This window comes from Patagioenas fasciata, chromosome 6 (genome assembly GCF_037038585.1).
Source record: "Patagioenas fasciata isolate bPatFas1 chromosome 6, bPatFas1.hap1, whole genome shotgun sequence".
Lineage (NCBI taxonomy): Eukaryota > Metazoa > Chordata > Aves > Columbiformes > Columbidae > Patagioenas > Patagioenas fasciata.
Window position 1 is genome coordinate 22683456 of NC_092525.1, and position 19603 is coordinate 22703058.

The 19603-nt window shown below is 39.8% G+C and overlaps 2 protein-coding genes and 1 long non-coding RNA gene across 6 annotated transcripts in view; 1 reads left to right on the plus strand and 2 right to left on the minus strand.

Moving 5' to 3' along the window:
* Positions 1–2236, minus strand: part of OSBPL9 (oxysterol binding protein like 9) — a 60975-nt gene extending 58739 nt beyond the window's left edge. For both annotated transcript variants that reach the window (XM_065841728.2, XM_065841727.2), the window contains exon 1: positions 2033–2236. In XM_065841728.2, coding sequence (XP_065697800.1) covers positions 2033–2143 — 111 coding nt within the window. In that variant the 5' untranslated portion in view covers positions 2144–2236. The remainder of the gene's footprint in view (positions 1–2032) is intronic.
* Positions 1982–19107, plus strand: LOC139828287 (uncharacterized). 3 transcript variants are annotated; one of them, XR_011739734.1, is made up of 5 exons: positions 1982–2184; positions 5525–5640; positions 5725–5844; positions 6663–6807; positions 18243–19107. It is a non-coding gene; the product is annotated as an uncharacterized lncRNA (long non-coding RNA). The 3 variants fall into 3 exon arrangements; XR_011739733.1 differs by having other exon boundaries at positions 18259–19107; XR_011739735.1 differs by lacking the exon at positions 18243–19107 and adding an exon at positions 9778–15897.
* Positions 13276–19534, minus strand: METTL18 (methyltransferase 18, RPL3 N3(tau)-histidine). Its single transcript, XM_071810240.1, is given in 4 exon segments — positions 13276–13807; positions 14781–18294; positions 18296–18386; positions 18388–19534. Coding segments are annotated over 3 exon segments (1035 nt in total). The 5' UTR covers positions 19008–19534; the 3' UTR covers positions 13276–13807; positions 14781–17970.
* Between the last annotated feature and the right edge of the window lie 69 nt (positions 19535–19603).

Sequence of the window (19603 nt, forward strand, 5' to 3'; positions counted from 1 at the left end):
GCAACAGTATCCCAGTACCTTCTGAGTGCTAATGTCAGCGCTGGTGAGGCACATGGTCCACTGGGACTTGATGTAAATTATCTTTCAAAGCCAAGCTCAAGCTGAGCCTACAGCCCCATGGGTGACCATGCCAGCTCATGTGAAGCAGCGTGTGTGCGGGAGCATCAGCTCTTCCAGCAGCCAGTCTTTCACTAGCTTAAGTTTACATAATAGGCACCCTAAGGTGCAAGAAAGAATTCAGATGTCTAGAGAATGGCATAACGCGTACTTTACAGACATATATGCAGAAAAGATAGCACATGGGTAAGGAAAGCATTCTAAAGTAAATGGTAACTGCGGGCATTTCTTAGCGCTAAAGGCACACAAAGCAGAGAACATTATTTTATTTCTCGATCTCAACTTGAATTTTCTAGAATAGGTAGATTAAAAAAGGATTTTTAAATTTGTGAACTAAAAGTCATTATAACAGAGAACGTAATACATTATACAAAATAAAAGTTTAATGCATGTGTGGGTATATCTAACCATAGGAAATAATGAAATATAAGAACTGAGTTTTATTAAACAGGTGAACACCATAGAATGAAAGTCACTGCAATAACCAGAATTATTATTATACACACTAGTCATCAGCAAATGTTTCTATTTCTGTAGCTGAGCATTAAATGACTTTGTACCTTGGACCTCTACTTAGACTACACTCACTAATTCATCTCAGTCAAACAGCTGACATTTGAACAGCCATTAAAAAACAACTACAAAAGCACTTTTACTTCTCCATCCATATTCCAGGCGAGGGATTTTGAACCAACATGAGCCAAAACTGTTTGAGTGTCTGCAATTGTTTTACGCTGAGTCTTCTCAACTCCTAGGTCTGGAGAGATAAGCTCTCTCTCCTAGAAGGGCTGGCAATCAGATTTAGGGGGAAAATTGGTTTTATGTGCAATGCTTCTATATAAATATACCTTCATAGACAGCATAACACTCCAAGTCATGTTACTTGCTGTAAATCTAGTACAATTTACTACAGGTAAAATTTGCATGTGTTTTATCCAGACAGACACGCTAACAGTAATTGGGCTGTGCTGAGAAAACTTATCTGTGCATGGATGTGGTTCAGCCAGTCACCCTTTTCACCTCCTTGAAAAAGTCAATGTGTATTAATTTGTATTGTTAAAATATTTGTAACTTAATTCACATTTTTATGTAAGGAGCTGAACAATCTAGCAAGTCAGGATCTGCTAGTGGTTACGTAAAAAAAAAAAAAGTCAAGGAAATCATCGCTGTTTCTTAATACGCTGCATTTCGAAACTTCGTGCTTAAAAGTACTAAGTCCTGAACGGAAACAGGAAAGTCTCGAGCCGGGAAGCAACCGGCCGTTGAGGCAGCGGACTCGGACCCGCGGTGGTAACGTGTCCGTGCCCTCGGGTACGAGGTGACAGCGACAACCGCCGCTCCGCGCAGCCGCCTCCGAGCCGAGCCGAGTCGAGTCGAGCCGCCGCCCGGGGAGGTGACACCCGCACGGAACGGAGCGGCCAAACCGGGCCGAGAGCAAGTCCCGCTGGACAGGGAGCGGGGCGCGGAGGCGGCGAGACCCAGGGACGCGAGGCCACCACCGGAGCAAGCGGGTGGGCCAGCCCCGTTTCCTCGGGGCAGAGGAGTCTCCACACGCCCGAGGGTGGGTGTGAAGCCCCAGGGGGCGGTGGGAGCCTACGGCTTCCAAGCCCCATCTGTGACGCCGGCTCCGGAGTCACCGGGGACCTCCCCGTGAGGGGGCAACGGCCGCTCCCGCCTAACGACCCCGCCCCGGAGCCGCCCCCTCCCCCCGCGCCGGTCGCCAACAATAACAACGCCGCTCGCCCCCACCGATCAATCTCCCCGCTGGGCCACTCCATTGGCTGCTCCCGCCGCCTCCTCCTTCCCCATTGGCCACCCAAGCGCTCACACCGCCCCGAGTCCCCTCCCCACCCCCACCCTGAGCCTCAGCCGGTCTCCCGGCTTCTCGCCCGCCCGGGCCGCCGCTGCCCCTCACCGTGTAGTAGGAGAGGAGCCCGGCGTTATAGTCCAGCACGAACCAGCGGTACTGCCAGCCCTTCATGACGTTGGTCCATTTGCTCAGCGGGCCCTCCATGATAGACGCCATCTTAGGCACCGAACCGGCACCAACCGCACACCGCCCGTTCGGTGAGGGGAGCAGGGGAGAGAGACACGGCGGCCGCCAGGAGGGGAAGGGGGCGGGGCACGCAGCGAGGGGGCGGGGCTAGAAGCCACACTTCCCCAGAGGGCGGGCGGGGAGAGGGTGTGGCTCGCCCGCGCGGGGGAAGGGGCGGGGCAGGGAGCCCAACGGCCGGAGGGAGGCTGGGCGGGCGCGCGGGCGCGCGAGCGTGTGGTCAGGAGAGAGGGGGCGGGAGGAGTCGCGGGGCTCAGGCTTGTGGGTGTTACCTGGGTGATCCGGTCCCCGAGGTATGAGGGTTCCCTTCACAGCCCAGGAGGGGCAGAGGGAGGGCAGCGGGGTGGGGAGGGCACGACGCCCCGCTGCCTCGGTTGAGTGAGAGCGGCAGGGCGTTGTCCTGTCTCCAAAAAATTCTTGGCACCACGGCAGCTTTTAATTCTGTCGCTGTTATGCTTGTCCCTCTGCCTCTCTGTTGTTTGCCTGTCCAAAGCGCCTGTTGGGCTTAGTGGAGCCAAAGGGCCTGGGTCTCCTCCTGAAGCGGCTGTGTGACCAGGGCCCAGGGTGAATAAGAAACACTCAGAACTTGAGATAACCTTTTAAGGATAAGGTTTATTTAAGTGGAACACAGCTTTCCTGTAGTCTGATCCAAGAATGTGGATTGAATTCCCCAGGAACTATGGACAATTGTAAATCTGTTGTTCAGTGAAAGGCATGTTCTTTGGCACTGATCTCTGACATAACTACATAACCTCAGTTGTATTTTAAAGTAAAAACTTCAGTAAAGATACTCATTTTGCTTCCTAGGGATTGACAATGTAGCAGCAGAAATAGCACTTTTACCGCGAGGTTTGTGTTTGTCATGCAGTCTTCACAGTATTCATTCAATAACTTTTTTCCTCACCAAATATATAGCTGGTTTTTTTTCTTTTTATGATTTTTTATATAAAAATCCCTGTATAGTATGGCTGAAGTAGGTCCAGTTTCTTAGAACACCGCAGCTTTATACTAAAGCAAACTAATTTTAATAGAAAAATAACCCTATTTATCCCTTTTGTGTGACTCAAAGGCGGAGCTTCTGAGTTTGATTTCAGAGAATAAGAAGTACTTCCATATTTCTGATTCATCTTCTCATTTCGCATTGCTTAGTAGTTTGTTACCAAGTGGAATTTATAGCATTGACGTTATAATACCCCTTGGAATCAAGGGGTGGTGTGTTTATGCATGATGTTACCAGTTTAATCTATCAAATGCACAATTCACTCTTGAAACCCGCCTTGTTAATTTTGGTAACATTCTTTTTCAAGCCACATATGCCCTTAGTAGCCTGTTTTTTTCTTTAATTTCACTGACTAAACAGAGTGCAGCTGCCTAGAGATTATACCCAGGCAAGCAAAACAAAAAACATCAGATGGTGCCAGAACACTACTAGTACTCCCATTTAAAGCTGTAGTTGGATTGGAGGTTTATTATCTCAGATCACTCCTTTGACTGCGTTATACCACAGGAGTTGAAACTATGCAAAAACGTTTCACAAAAAACCTCTTGGCTTAACTGTGAAAAGGTTGTCTGTAGGCAGAGCGTTCTCAATGAGAAATTCTCAACAGAAGAGCTTTCTATTTACCTTGGTTTGCCAGAGGCTGAATTTGCTGTACTTCAGTATATGCTGAGTATCTTACTAATGCTTTGTCCTCTTTGTCTTTTTTGAGAGGAAATGTGCCAAAGACTTGTCTCCACTAGAAAATGCATGTATTTCAGCTAGCTCTATTTAGCTAAACGTTAAAAGCTCTAGAGAGGATGGAAAAGTTGTGTTAACAGGTGTTAAAGGGGAATTCATCTGCAGGTTTCTTTTAGGAATGTAGTGTGGATATTCTCTTTAGGTAGTTTGGCAGAGATCAGAGAATCATTGCTTTTCAAAAAAACCCACACAAATTGAAATAAATACATATTAAATTATAGTCTGTTATCAGCATGCAGGATACAATACGTATAGTTTTATATACTTCCTTGAAATGCTAGAATGATGTGTGTTGTATCTATAACGGATTACTCCAATAGATGAACATGGTTCATGAGGGCATTGTTGAAGGAATTAGGCTTAATTGTTTAGATCCCTCTGAGAAAGATTCTAGTTGCCCATTCAAATTGTTTTGAAAGATCAGTGCAAGCACTTTAGTTCAATAAACTGAAATCAGCCACAGCTGTGATATAACCTACCTTTATATACTTTGTATATTACATCATCAACATAAATGATTTTGAATAATTACTTGAAATAGCAGCAAGTTACTTCCTTAATACAATAATTTAGTTTGTTTTAACATGGTCCATCTGTATCCAATTTGGAACAGTTACAAAAAGCTGTTATTTTCAGTAATGATAAACAGTTTTATTGTGATATTCTCCACATTTTACAAAACTTAAATTAGGCTAGTGTCACCCTCTTTAATATTAGAGATCAAAAGAACTGGGTGGAAAGCAGCAGCTCTTACCTGGTGCTGCCTTTGTTTTATGCACTGCTCCATCAGCTGGAAATCTTGTCCAGCATCATTTTCTTGCCACATAGAGGCTTCAACTAATTATCTCGCTGTAGTGTCCCAGCCATGCACAGATTTCCTGACCAGCCACAAAGTTCAGCCCATAAAGTGGCCTCTGGAGTACTCAGAGTGTCCCTGCAGGAATGTAGGGGGAAACCTGAGATAGATATGCCCAAATCTTACTGTGTTTTCTAGGACATCCCAACTTGTACCCAGATTTTAAAAATTTCATATTTTTCTTTGTCCAAGCTTGTCCAATAAATTACATCTGGAGTTTTTTGGCAATTACAGTTTAAACGTGTGGTTTCTAGCCAAGAGGAAGGAATTGCCAATTTAGAGTAAATACCAGAAAAGGACCAGGGCTGAGAGAATGAGAAGCAGGAATATACTGAAAGTCTGATTCTTTACGAGGAAAATGCTTTTCTATTGTAAAATTTCCTGAAGTTATAGCTGAACTAACTTTGAAGAACCTTGGTGATGAAGTTGTGTGGCTTGTGGGTTTCCTTAAGGGTGTCTGGGAGTGTGACTGGCAGCAGTGGAAGTAGCTTTAGCTTCTCCCAACAGCTGCAATTGCTTGTGGTTCTGTAGAACATAAGGAAGCCATTTGAGAAGACAACAAATGACATTTTATTTCTTTTTTTTTCCCATTTCAGGAATGGGCTGGTAGTTGAATTTTGTGTTTCTTGTCCTATCAGATCACTGTGTCAACTACTGACAACGTAATTATCATAATTAAGGATTTGTGTTTTAGCCTGATGGTGCATGATTCTTTTTCTGCTTGTTGGTAGCAAGCAATGTCTTTTATTTGTACCTTCAGGAAAAAATGTCCTCCATTTGATTTTTTTTATGGAACAAATGCACTAATAAATTATGATCAAGTAGAAGATGAAGCCTTCAGTGTCATCTTCAGTCTCCTGCTACTGTCCTTCAAAGGTATTTTCTAGTTCCTCTGTGCATATGCTGACTACACTAAGAATAGGAACAACGACAGAGCCTAAATATTTTTTATTTTTTCAGAATTATATTTGGTTTAGGGAGTTACAAGGAGGAAGATAGATGGGAGAGAATCAACTTTACCCTACAGGCAGTCATTCTTAAAAGAGGATAATTGAATCCAGTATGCCAATAAGTGCCATGGTAAGTAGATTTTCTGAATAGATTTATTGTACTGTCACTGTTTTTGATACAAATGTTTATGAAAAAAATTGGCATTACAGTGAAATAAAGACAGTAGTTGGTTCCCTGTCTTTCTGAGGCAAACACATAATTCTGTCTTGGGCCTTTCTTGCCAATGCCTGTATGATCGCAGCAAATTAAAGCCATTATAAATAAATTTTCCCAATCCTGGCCATTTTAATCTAGTTTTTCTCTGATCTTAATGAATTGTCATAAATTCCTCTAGGTTAGGGATCAGGAACCTCGTTGAGGGCTAAGCAGACCTTTTCAAGTCTTCTAAATAAGTCCGTATTAGCATACCAGAGAAGACATAAAATTACCACAGGTTGTATGGAATTAAAGTCCTCGGGCCTCTGAGTCCCTATTGTGTTTCTGCTTATGGCTGTGTCTGGACCAGGTTTCACAAGATAAGGACTTTTCTTTCCAAACATTATAAAGATTTGCCTTATTTTTGTCCGAATTCTCATCCTTTCATGGCATGTTTGTTGGATGGGGCTCTAAGCAATCTGATCTAGTTGAATATGTCCCTGTTCGTTGCAGGAGATTTGGATGATCTTTGGAGGTCCCTTCCAGCCCGAACTATTCCATAATATGATTCTATGTTTAGAGCTGCACTGAAGAGTATTATGATATTGGAGCCATTTCCCCAAAATACATGTGTTCAGCCAAAATATGGTACTATTTAAGAAAGGGCTGAAGAATCACTCTTGCACTTAAAACAGTGATGATTCTGAAACTAAGATTTATTTTATCTGTAATTATTTAATCCTCTCTAGTAGTGCAGTACATCTGGACGATGATGCAGCAAAGATGCAGCTGATGCACCTGACTGGCACCAATACTTCACAGGACTAGGAAAAGGTTGTCAGATATTTCAGCGTGTGTTAAGAACAGGGTGTGATGCTATTCACTTCACCAATTCAGGTGAGTCACTTGCTGGCAAAATCCTGTTGCAAGGTGTGCAGAGAAACATATTTTAAGGGCATTGTAAATTTGAGTAGCTTTATAACAATAATGTAACTTGTGTTATGGTCTCACAAAAGAGTAAACTCAGGTTACAGTTTTGCAGGACAGTTTGACATAATGACCTTATCTGGGAGTTGCAAGAGATGTAAACTGACATTTTAGGACCCAGCATTTCTTCAAGAAGTACATTTCTGAACTTGGTGAGGGGCTTTGCCATTTAGAAATGTGGGTATCTTCTGTACTGCCTTCACACAGAGGGCAGAAAATTCTTCCCATGTGCCCTTGTCACACTTGAAATCTTTCAGTGTTCAGAGATGAAGGAATTAACAGCAATACAAATTTAAAAGGGAAACCACCTTCTAACAAAATCTGTAACTTAAATATACTATAAATCTAGTCCAAAAGAATTCAAATATTTGTGCAGCCCTTATACTGAAGATACAGTTATTACAAGCTATTTTCCATCTGCATGTAGACTGAGCTCTGGTAATCTGGAAATCAATGTAGCAACTAGAAAGATGCGCTGGAATGAAATTTGCAGGGTGAATAATTCACTGTAATTTTCGTATGATTTTATTATAAAACTTACAACATAATAATTTAGTCTTGAGAACAACAGGCCTGATGTCGTTGCTGAGTGCAAGAGTTGAGAGTTCACAGCATGCTGAATCACATTTTATAGTCCTAATGTGTTGCTTAGATGGCTAACATCTCATCACTTGATTTAAGCATCTTATCATCCTGTGGGCAGAATTTATTTAAAATTTAATGCAGAAGTCCACGCTATTTTCTCAACCATAAATAAGTGATTTCTGCTTTAGTCTCCACAGAGACTTTGAAGAGATATAGAGGAATGCTGCTCAACTGGAATGTTTACATTGCTGCAGCCCTGGTATGCAGCCCAATGGTACAAAAAGGCAAATAAGCACAATCTCTTTTCCCAAAGCTTTCCCACCATCACTTCTTTCATAGTGTTTGGCCTATTATGTTTCCAATAAGGTTACATGCTCTTTGTTGTCAGTTTGTTTCGCAAGAATGCAGTAGATAGATTGTCTTCTCACAAAATTTAGACTATTAACAGGAGAGTTTAATGCATAGCAAATTTAGCAAGGGAAAAAGTAAGAACTGATTTAATATTTTGAAGAGTATTGTCTCTAATCATAAGGATTATATGCTATGTTTACTTTCAGTAAGGAGTGTTTATTTTTTCTTTATACAGTATATTCATTTATTATTAATAGATACAGCAATATCAAAGCTAGTATTTAAAGCTAGTGTATATAAATACACAAGTACATTCCAAAATATATGCATATTATTAGGCTGTTATGAACAGTATGCATCCTTTCTGGTACAAAGTCTTATTAAAATCTAGAGGAAAAATATTTTTTCCTTCTCTTTTTTTTTTTTTAATTTTGGTCCAAGTAAGTAGCAGATATAATGTATTAGACTTAAGCATAAATTTGATGAGTAATTTTTAGGGTGCTAGATGGGAAATCTAAGGAGATGGAAGGGAGGATAAAAATAAAGGACACCTAGAGCTGAGCAATCAATCATGGAACACGGTTATATAGAATGAGCACTATCCCATTACTCTACTCATTTCCATAGCTAGAAGTATTAAAGGGATATCTGATATCTGTTTAAACTAAGTTTCAGTTGTGTCGGTTTAGAATCTGTTCCTGGCTCTTTCTGCATTTAATTCTGGGATATAAGGCCAAATAATGGAGCCCTATATACAGTACAATCCTTCATCTAATACTACCCCAATTTGGGGATGCCAAAAAGATCTTTCTTTATGGTGACTGTTTCTTTTATAACGATGGGAGACAAAGGTAGTGAGGTTTATCTTATCAAAAATTGGGGAAGCCTTTTTCTTCTTATCTTAGAATTAAAATAATCCTTTTTGGTGTCTGCTTAAAGGATTTGCTTCCTCTTTGTTCTGATGGAAGCAAAAATGCAGAAATTATTTTTACATCCTACTCAACTCTCTCTCTCTCTTTGATTAGAAATGGAAAAAGAAATGGAGAATTGATTTAGTAGAAGAAAAATAAGTAGCCACCAGAATTGACAGCATAAACTCAAATTGCTCCCTAAAAAGTAATGATCTGCACTTAAACCTCAATTTAGAGAGCAGATAGGTTTTGCTCCTTGGAGAGCACTCAGGAGCTGTCAGGAGACTGTTTTGGCTATGTGTGAACAGCAGACTCGTGCAGGATGCAGCCACATCTGATTTCCAGATGAAGTGAGACCTTGGTTCATGGCAGCACCTCCTGCAGCTTTATCATCAGCTTGGTATCAGCAGGAAGAAAACCCAGGTTCAAAGCTCAGGGGAAAGCTCTAGCCCACCCTGACTAGGTTTCCAGCCTTAGTGGTGTGAAGACAAATGCCTGAGACCTATTATAGGACACATCCATCAGCTGTCTAGTCTAAAACAACCACTCACATCAATTAAACAACTCCAGCTCAGGTAACTTCTCATCTAAGTGTTCCTGCTCTGGCAGGGGGATTGGACTAGATGATATTTTGAGGTCCCTTCCAATCCCTAACATTCTGTGATTCTGTGAACTTCTGAGATGTAAATCAGTGGAGCATTGGGAAGTACACCAGGGCAGTCTCACTACATGGTTATTTACTCCTGCCATCTTCCGTAGCTATTAGCTATTGCCACTGCTAGAGTCAGGACACTGGGCTATTTGGACCTGTGTTCTGAGCCACTATCTCTATTCTTTATTAAGTTCTTATTTTTACAGTTAGCTAAGGGACTCTATAGGTATCCTTTTAAGGAGGGTTTAGGGTTTGTTGCTGGTTTTTCTTTATTTGTTTTCCAGTACAAGAGTGGAATTTCTGTGGGGATCTTTAATGATATTGTAGCCTAATTTTACATTTTAGTAGTTGAACCTTACTTTGCCCATTCTCTAACATCAGCAGTTTCACTGACTTCCGCTGAAGTTGCTTAGAGCTGCTGAAATACGTCCAGATGTCATGGACTGAAACAAAGGGAATCCTACTCAGCTCGCGGGCAGCAGCACGCACAGGGTAGCTCTGTTTGTAAGCCAAGAACTTGATGAAAATCCAGGCCTTGTTGCATCTGTTTGCTTCCAGGTTTCAAAAGTTCAGTCTGTTCTACTCGTACTTCTCAATGCCCTGATAAACTATGTAATTTGAACAGGAACTGCAATGTAACTTCTAAGAAAATGCTACAATAACATTAATATTAAAATCTGTAAATGCTACTGGAGTTAACCAATTATCTGGACAATTGTCAAAATGGAGAGTTACAGAATTTCTTTGGATTGTCCAAGAGTATTAGTTTTTGAAAAAATTTCATGAGGAATATACTAACAAGTCTTAACTATAAAAATAGTCTGCAGAATACAGTGAGCCTTTGATTTCCATAGCATAAGCTGAAATTGGTAATGTTTAGGACATTGTGCTTTCTTACAGTTGTGTATTTACTGGAGGCATACACAATAAATAGTTTGTTTTAATTTACTTGTCACATTTGAAGTATCAGTTGTAGATTAGCAGCAATAAGTCATTCCAAATAAGATATTGGCAAACAAAAGCATGAGTTTAGTCAGGTGTTTCCAGTTCAAGCTGAACAGACCAAAAGTTGTTCATACTTGTGTTTTCCATTGGTGTTGATGTGGTTACATGTGCATAACCAAGAGCAAAATTTATCCCATCGACTCAAAGATTAAAGCATGCAAATACCCGAAGTTAAGCTCTGCTGTTCATATTGCATAAGACAAGTGGAGGATCTAGGCCTTTGGTTAGTATTAGCACTCTCTGGTTTATGCTGACTAGTTTCAATTACGCTATTTCTAGTATGCCAAATAGAGAAAAGATGCAGATCTTCTGAATACAGCCAAATCTGTAGCAACTGAACAATTGTCTTATCAGTCTTTCAGATTTTGGTTTACATATCTGAAAATTTTAGACAAAATGAAATCCTACCCACAGTTTTCCCTGATCCAACTATCATTTACATACTGATAACAATAACCCATTCTGTCTGTAAAAGGTTATATCTATTCAGCTCTACACTTTTGGACGGGAATTTAATCTGTTAAATATCAGGGGTGATGTCTCATACGTTTAATCACTACAGTGTCACTGCATTAAATTTCCTCATTGCCCTGAGTTTCTAAAACACGAGTAGGACAATGTTCTTTGCCTTGCAGGTAGTAGACCAGTCTTAGATCCTGAGTATTTGTCTTGGCTGTAGAGTTAACTCAACTTACAATTTATTTGTGATTTTTAGCTTGAATCTTGTATACCCACAAATCCTTAGTTGTGGCATTGTAGTACTTTAAAGATTTCTGGGGATCATCAGTACAGTGTCAGCTGCTGCAGTGACTGTGTGAAGCGTAGGTAATACTCTGCAGTGTAACTGATCTGAATAGCGCTTGGCTGACTCAAGTGATGGCTGTCATTTCTGTTCCCAGTGGCAACATGGGCATATTCTGTACACTGAATGATCTGACAGTGTAATTGCTTCTTGGAAACGTTCAATTTTTTCATGCACAGAGAAACTCTGCAGTATGTAAGATGCCATTCTCTGGGTTTTTCAAATGCACTGTGTCAGGACTCCTGATGTTAAGAAATACAGACAACTAGATACAGAGTTTGGGGAGACTAATTAACAGACATACATATATACACATAGTATGTCCTCAGGAAAAAATTCAGATGGAAAAAGACTGGCATATCTGGGAAAATGGAGACATATGGTAGCTTTACATCAGGTTTACTTTACAGTGAAGGCATTGCCTAAGGCTTAGCAATGCCAGCAGGAACAATGTCTCCACGTAGGCAAGCCAGGAACCAAGCGTGTTGGCAGGGGTCCTGTGAAAAGACTGGGAAGCATTACAAGCTGCGGAGAACTTTCTGGTAGCTGTTCCTATGTCCAATTGTTTAAATAGGAAATCAGTAGATTTCATATTCCAGGCATTTAAAATTATTTATTTGTGCTTAAGCTCTGCCAACCAAAACGTTAAGTTAAAAAGGAATTTTGGTCTCTGAACCTTCAGGGTTCATATTTTTAAGCTTTTCTTGGCAATCTTGAAGGCCAGAGAGGTCCTATATTTTGCTGCTTTCTTGTTTGCTTTTTTAAATTTAAGCTCAAATAACCCATGCAAGCTCTTAACTCCAGAGGCTGCAGCTTTATTAAAAAAAAAAAAAAAGAAAATATATTATAAAATCTTGGTAGCTGGTAAAACTGAATTTGTTTTCTAGAGCATGATATATTTGAAAAGAATAAGTAGAAAGGCAGAAAATGAGAAAAGAGCATCTTCCAAGCAGATAGGCCCTGTTTATGTAAAGTGGGACAAGGAAAACTTTTATCCCACTTAAGTTTTACTTTTGGATGGCATTTGAATTGGCCTTGTGTTTGGCAGCTCATCTGTTGAGCCATCTGTTTCAGATTATGCATGCTCAGAGGGCACATTGCATCCAGGAATACAGTTCCCACAAACACAAGAAATTTGAGTTAGATTTGCAGTTTAGCAATCTGTAAACATGGATGTGCAATTGTACATCTAAATAAGCTCTGTGTATTTTGGAGAAACTGAAGCATTCATACAGCTGGAGAAGGCTATAAGTGGAAAACCTGAGGCCATATTCACTGTCCCTTGTACAGTGCCAAATAAGAGAAAATCACCCAAGGTCCCCAGCTAGGAAATTTCTTTCAGACTAAGAAGTTCTTAATGGACTAAGAGCTAATACGGCAACCAGTTTTACAGCCCATTTAAACAGTTTCTTAAAGGGATTGTAAGGTAGAGAAACTGCAATTTGGCTCCCTCTGTTAATGAATCATCTCCAGTCCCATCATGGTGCTGGAGATGAGCTGGGTAGTGAATCAGAAAGCTGTAACCAACTCTCTGAGAGTCTTTGTTATGCAAGTACACCTTGGCCAGGAAAGAGGATTTGGCTCATAAACTTTAATGGTGCATTAGGTAAATTTTATATTGTTTATGGTATACTCATAGAACTCATCTTTTTTATATGTTATCTACTTTGAACATACCTTTTTTTGGGGGGGAAAGAATATACTGCTTGTTCCACTTCTCCCTACTCCTTCCTTTCCCCAGAATGCTGCCTCAATTCCTTTTACTCTTTCAGTCAGCTTGCAGTTTTGGCCATTTCCTCACCCAGTTTTCAGAGTAAGACATTACCTCCCTCTCATCAGCACTGTGCAGCTCTAATGTGGCTGTTGAATAACGTGCTGGCTGGAGGTGGAAGAGGTTTCTTTGCAAGCAGTCAATACTGACATAGACCACCTTATCTTCATGGAATACACTGGAACTATGGACTTGGGTGGCAGCTGTGCAGTTGTGTATGACAGAAGGAAATCTGCCTCACATAATATAGTGATGGAAGTAATGGTAAATCTAGAACCGGCCAGGAGACTTGAGGGACAAATGTAATTTAATAATAAATTCTCTTCCTGTATTATTTTATTTCGTTTTTACAAGTTTTCACATTAGCCAAAACCCCATTATCAGCAAAGTTTGAGCCCTCTGGTGATGAGGGTTAGACTTAAGTAATACAGTTTATAATAAATTAATATAGTTTATAATAAATTGTACACAGAGCATTGACCAAATAAAGATCTATTCTATTGTTTGGGCAGATCTTATTCCATGTGCATAAAAAGTCTTAATTATGACAACACGTTGAGTGAGGAATGATACTTCAGTTGAAGAAACTTTTTTATGAATGGTCAGCAGACTTTTGTAGCTAAACCTGTTGAACACAATAGGTGAAAGTGATGCACTATCTTTTGACACAGATAATAGGAAAGAAACATAAGGTGACAAAGAGTTAAGCAAGTCCCTGTCAGCTGATGGTGTTAAAATTCAATTAATGTTCTTTTGCATCTGATCAGTCAGGTACACACCTTAAACAGTTCCATCAAGGCTGAATCACTGCTGCATTACTCCTGCAACTTAATCTAAACAAAAAATCCACAATCAAACACCAAAACAAAACACAAAACCAACAAATCAGTCATTAAGCAAATAATTTGGTCATCTTTAAGGATATCTCATGTTTCAATTACATTGTATATGCAACCAAACGAGAACATATGTTAAATTGTGAACTATTCACCACACCCGTACTTTACAGGAATGAGATAATATTCAGTCCTTAGTATTCAGCAGTGATGTTTGTGGCATGTGTTTAAAACATTTTTCATAATGGAAAATATTTTAGGTGCTATCTCATCAGTCACATTACATTACTATTATTGATAGCACCAAACGGATTTAGAAGAATGAAAAAATTTAATTGCATGTCAATAATTCAGGAGTCCAGAAAACAAAGAGAGGTTTTACTGTAACATTCTTCAGTCTTACATGTTGACACCAGTGGGATTATGTGTTTTGCTCTTAAAGGAACATTTTGCCTGCTGGTGTTGTGCAATAGTTGGCTGAGTAACAGAATGGATTCCTCTCCCTGCTACAGAGCTGTAAATCAAAATAATCCCACATGGTGGTTTCTCATTTATGGGCATAGAGCAGGATTGTGGTTCTGAGAAGAGGGCGCACAGCAGGGTGTCTGCAGAGACACAATCTTACGGATTCACACCAAATTCCTTCTGTCTGCAGAAAAAACGCTGCAATATGGGATGTGATAGTTTTCACAAAGTACAACTTGCAATCTTCCTTACAGCACACAGGGCTGATACAGATGTGGGCAAGGAATAATTTGCTCTTGTTTCTCACTGTATTTATCAATAATTTGTGAGCTTTTCCATAGCAACAAAGGCATCAAAACACATATTTGAGTCAGCACAAGTTTAAATGTGGCATAATGGTTAACTAACATGGTCAAATCATCTCTGTCCTTGTCTACTCTTAAGACAAAAACATTAACACCTTTTCAAATATGATTGATTTTCTGCTTCAAGGCTTTTGACTCACCTCCGTGTCCCCTTGTTATCATGGTACCATAACCCAGCAGAGATCTCTGGTCTGTCAGCAATGGTCTTCTCACTGTAGTTCACAGACCTGAGGTTATTGCTGAAATCAAGCAGAATATGATTTAAATTTAGGAAAGTTTTTAGCTACTAGCGTATAATTAAACACTAATGTTGTGTTGTCCTGAATAAGGGTGAATTTAAACATGTTTTAAGTGTTAGTGCCTGAATCGTTGCTCAGCTTGAAGACTGGGTTGCAGGTAGAAGGTTAGTGCAATTTGGGAAAGTTAGAGTTTTTTGTTTTATGACCAACATTATTGCATCAGTGTTACTTTATTTACATAATTTCCAAACCATTTTGACATCATTATGATTGAAATTAAGACTAGATGAAAATGAAAGAAAATTGAGAAGGTAAGAATATATAAGGAGATAAAAAGGAGGACAAAGAAGGACAGTCTCAAGAAAAAACACTTGCTAGTATGAAGATGTACAGTAATGGCATAAAAATGGTATTATGCCATAAAGTCATGAGTTTGTCTAAAAGACAAATCATTTTCAAATGTTCAATAACATACTTTTTAACCTAATTACTTCACGTATCTTAAAATTCTGAAATGAATTAATAATCTTTGTGAACTACGGAGTGAATTAATTCTAGGTTAGGGGAATGCTGGGAATTCAGTGTGTAGATTTTTTAAAAAATATTTTCTATTTACTTATAACACAATAGACTTTTAAGTGTTTGAGAAAAGTGAGCTATGCATTCCCTGGATTTATAGTACGGACAACATGCCTAAAGAGAAAGGGAACAGGAGAAGCTGTTGGTAGAAGCCTTTCTGCCCACTACTTTGTAAACATATTAGTTTTCAACCCTCAGTTTGGTTGAATATACAATAGCCATTTCAATATTGATGTGTTTAATTTATAATGAAGACTTGCTGTTTCCACAGTGGTATCGCTTGTTCTGTTACTGTCAGAGCACGTATTAAGCTGTACAAGAAATGGCTAAATCTCCAACTGCTATATTAGCTGGATGTCATGTCAAATTAGTGCCTACTGAAGATTTTTCTGGGTTTCAAATATGATCTTAAATTAAAAATTAGATTCCACATGAAAAATGTTACTCTGCTGTGTGTCATCCTTCTAAGTTATAAAGAGGTTAAACTGACTTCTTGCATATATCTAAGTTTTCTCCAGTTCTTTTGGGGTATGAGGTATAGCCCTGTGAAATCAGTTCATACAAATTACTTGGAGAAAATATTCGTACAGTCTTAATGAAAAGATAAATTGTGTACATTTTTAAATGGTGTAGATGGGCACGTAGTGCTGCATTTTAAATTTGCCAGCTCTTGCATTAAACGTAATTGTTTTGAAGAGATTCACTAAAGCCTTGCCAGGTTATTAACAACTGTAGCATTCCAATATCTTAATAAAAATTCAAGATTGTTCTTTCAAATTATCACAGTTCAAAAATAATTTTGCTCTTTGAGATTCTGAATTTTTGCAATATAAATGACATCATTTTACAAAAACAAAGAGATACAATTATTCCATACTGTACTCTGTTTCTATGTGACGTAAGACTGACAGATGAAGAAATTAAATTCAGATATATTCAAGTGTTTCTGAACTTCTGAACAGAAAATACAAATTTCTCCATCTGAACAGAAAATGCTGTTCAGATGAAGAAATACACAAAGATACTTTAATATCCTAGTTTGTATTTCTTTAGTACTGCTACAGTTTTGTATCAATTTGTTCATCCCACAACCCACTTTAAAAGATTTTCACAGCAGCTATATCACAGAATCACAGAATGTTAGGGATTGGAAGGGACCTCGAAAGATCATGTAATCCAATTCCCCTGCTGGAGCAGGAACACCTAGATGAGGTTACACAGGAAGGTGTCCAGGCAGGTCTTGAATGCCTCCAGAGTAGAGGACTCCACAACCTCCCTGGGCAGACTGTTCCAGTGTCTGTCACCCTCACTGAAAAGTTTCTTCTCAAATTTAAGTAGAACCTTTTGTGTTCCAGTTTGTATCCATTACCCCTTGTCCTATCATTGGTTGTCTTTCAAGCAGCCAGGTTTTGTAGTTCTTTGGGTTTGGCTTGCATGTTTAAGATAAATTTCTTCAGCAACATCACTATCTTCAGCCTAGGAGACAGGATTGACTTGTACACAGGCTTTTCTGAACACTTGCTGCCCTGCCAAACTGCTGAAAGGACTGAAGAGGTGTGAGTGTTCAGTACTAGCCCCCAGCAAGTTTTGAAAATGGGTCAGTGTATGGGCAATTAATTTCTGGGAAAAAAAAAAAGTACAGCAATCTAGTCAGCAGTCTGCTGTAAGAGCACAGTTTATCTCTTTTCCCACTTGTCATGTGAAGCTCAGTTCTGTCATCCTCCAGTTTCTTAGATTGCATTTGTAGGTTTATTGGTTGGTTGTTTTAGCGAACTTCTCTTGTGTACAATCTTCTTTCAACTCAGCTTCTAAAACAGAAATTGCAATTTCCAATTACTTGCTGAAATTTTCTCAGAGTAATATTTCAAAATCTGAATGTGAAAATTTACAGCCCACACTAGTAAATATCCTCTGGTATGCTTTTTCAAAGGCTTGGATAAAAGTGAGGTGTGCATTACAGATGGAACCACTACAAAGATTTGTGAGCTTGCTAGCAGAACAGCACAGCAGTGATAAAGACTGTCACACCCCCCTCTGGTGGTGAAGCAGCAGAGCACCCAGGTACACAGCTGATTCTGAAATCTGGTGCTGCAGTTAAACCACATCTGAATTGGGAACCACTATCCGCAGGTTATTAGGATGCTAAATGATCTGATTCGGGCCCTGCTCAGCAGCCACTCCTGTGCTGTACAGTTCTGGCCCTGCACAAGAATGAGTAGGAGAGGAGAGAGTGACTTGCTTCATTTTAAAATACATATAAATGGCAAATAATTGGCATAAACAGAAGGTAGTTTAGGCAGAACTTTTTTTTTTTTTTTAGACAGAAATTTTTTTTAATGCCAAACCAGACAGTCCTTAACTTCTAGTCAGATATCAGAATTTGTCAAACATTTCAATAACGAGCATCCTCAATTTGTCAAACCAGAATAATAACAGAGGAAAAAAGCAAAGAGATATGACAACTAAAACATTTTGTCTTTAAGACATTTTTTCAAAGACCAGTGGTTAAATTTTAACTGGAATCTTTAAAAGCCATTTCCATAATACATCGCTGCAGTCCTTTATCAGTTATTTTAACTATGCTGCTCCTAAACACATTTCTCTCTTCAATGAATTTCTCAAAGATGTAGATGCCACCACCAACCCCAAAATAAAATACTTTGCCTGCCAAATACACACGGCTATTTTTACCCAAGAGCTGAGCCAGCGTATCAGGCAAAGCGCTGTAGTAGTTGGGATTATAGATGGTCTCAGATGTGATGATTATATCATACTTTGAAACAGTTTTGCTGCTTAACAGGAGCTTGCTGACTTCAAACCACTCCCCAGAAAAAAAACCTGCATTTGTTGAGTGCAGCAGGTAAGAGTCCTTCTGCTTTTTTGGGCCTCTTTGAAGGAGGTTTGCTAGTTTTTGTTGACTCCACTGTGTGCATTTATACAGTTAGCCACTGCATTGGCCAAGGTTATTTCATCAATCACTGTGCTGTTGTAGTCCTGAAAATGGACTTTTTCAGCTTTACCCTTTAAGGCAACTATTCCCAGCAGTCCAGTCCCACAGCCAAGATCCAATACAGCCTTATTGGTAAACTCTGTTTTGGCCTCAGAGTAATCGATGAGATCAAAGGTGCATTCCCAGATTTTCAGTCCTCCATCGTAGACTCCAGGGATGAGATCAGAGTGAGAAGAAACACTTTTAGAGATGATGCCTTCTTCATTGGCACCATCCAAACACCTGATTTCCACTGCAGCTGTACTTGTGTAATACTGGTCTGATGCTGTTTTCATGACTTTATTTTCCAATACATTGTCGAGATCTTCAGGAATCTTGTGCTCCTTGGGAGCTTCAAAGCAGAACTTTGGTGTCTCATCTTGGTGCTTATAAGTACCCAGCCTTGGGCTGGAATCTGCTACAGTCTCACCAGCCTTCTTGCTCTTTTTTGTGGATTCCTGCTTGTGTTTTGGTGAGCACAACTTTAAGTCCATCTTATACTGAGTGTCAGGTTCATTGCTTTTATTTCCATCAATAACAAAATTAAGTTGAAAATCCATTTTTGGAAATAACAGTTAAAAAAAAAAAAAAAGCTTAATTTACTACAGCCAGAAACACTCATCCAAGAGTGATACTGATATAAAGTATTTTTTTCTTCAACTTTTTTTCTAGCGGCTCTTTTTAGGTATCACTACGGGGAAGAGCGCTTTGCAGGTTAGAATATCAGATGTTCCGCCAGTGAATCAGGTAAATCACTTCTGGAAATAAACAGTTTTATGTATCACTAAACTGCCGAATATTAGCGCAAACAATCTAATTGTAGCATCCTGATTTTAATTCAAAAAAATCCTCTAAACCTTCAATTTTCTGAAAGGAGTGCTACAAGTGCCCACATCTCTCACATACCGTAGGTACACTCAGGTAAATTAGGGAAGCTGCTTATTCTGGTAAAACTCACGTTTCAAGTGACGCAAAACAAAGGCACAGAGAGGCTGTTAAGGCCCAGCTTCCCTTCCCTGCACCCCCACTGAAGCATGCAGGCCAGACACCGCGACCGGGACCCAGCCCCGGTTTTCCCCCGTTCCCCCTCCCGTGCCCGTACCGCTCCCCGGCCGCGATTGCTCTCCGCCTCTTCCACATGGAGCTTCGTAAAGCG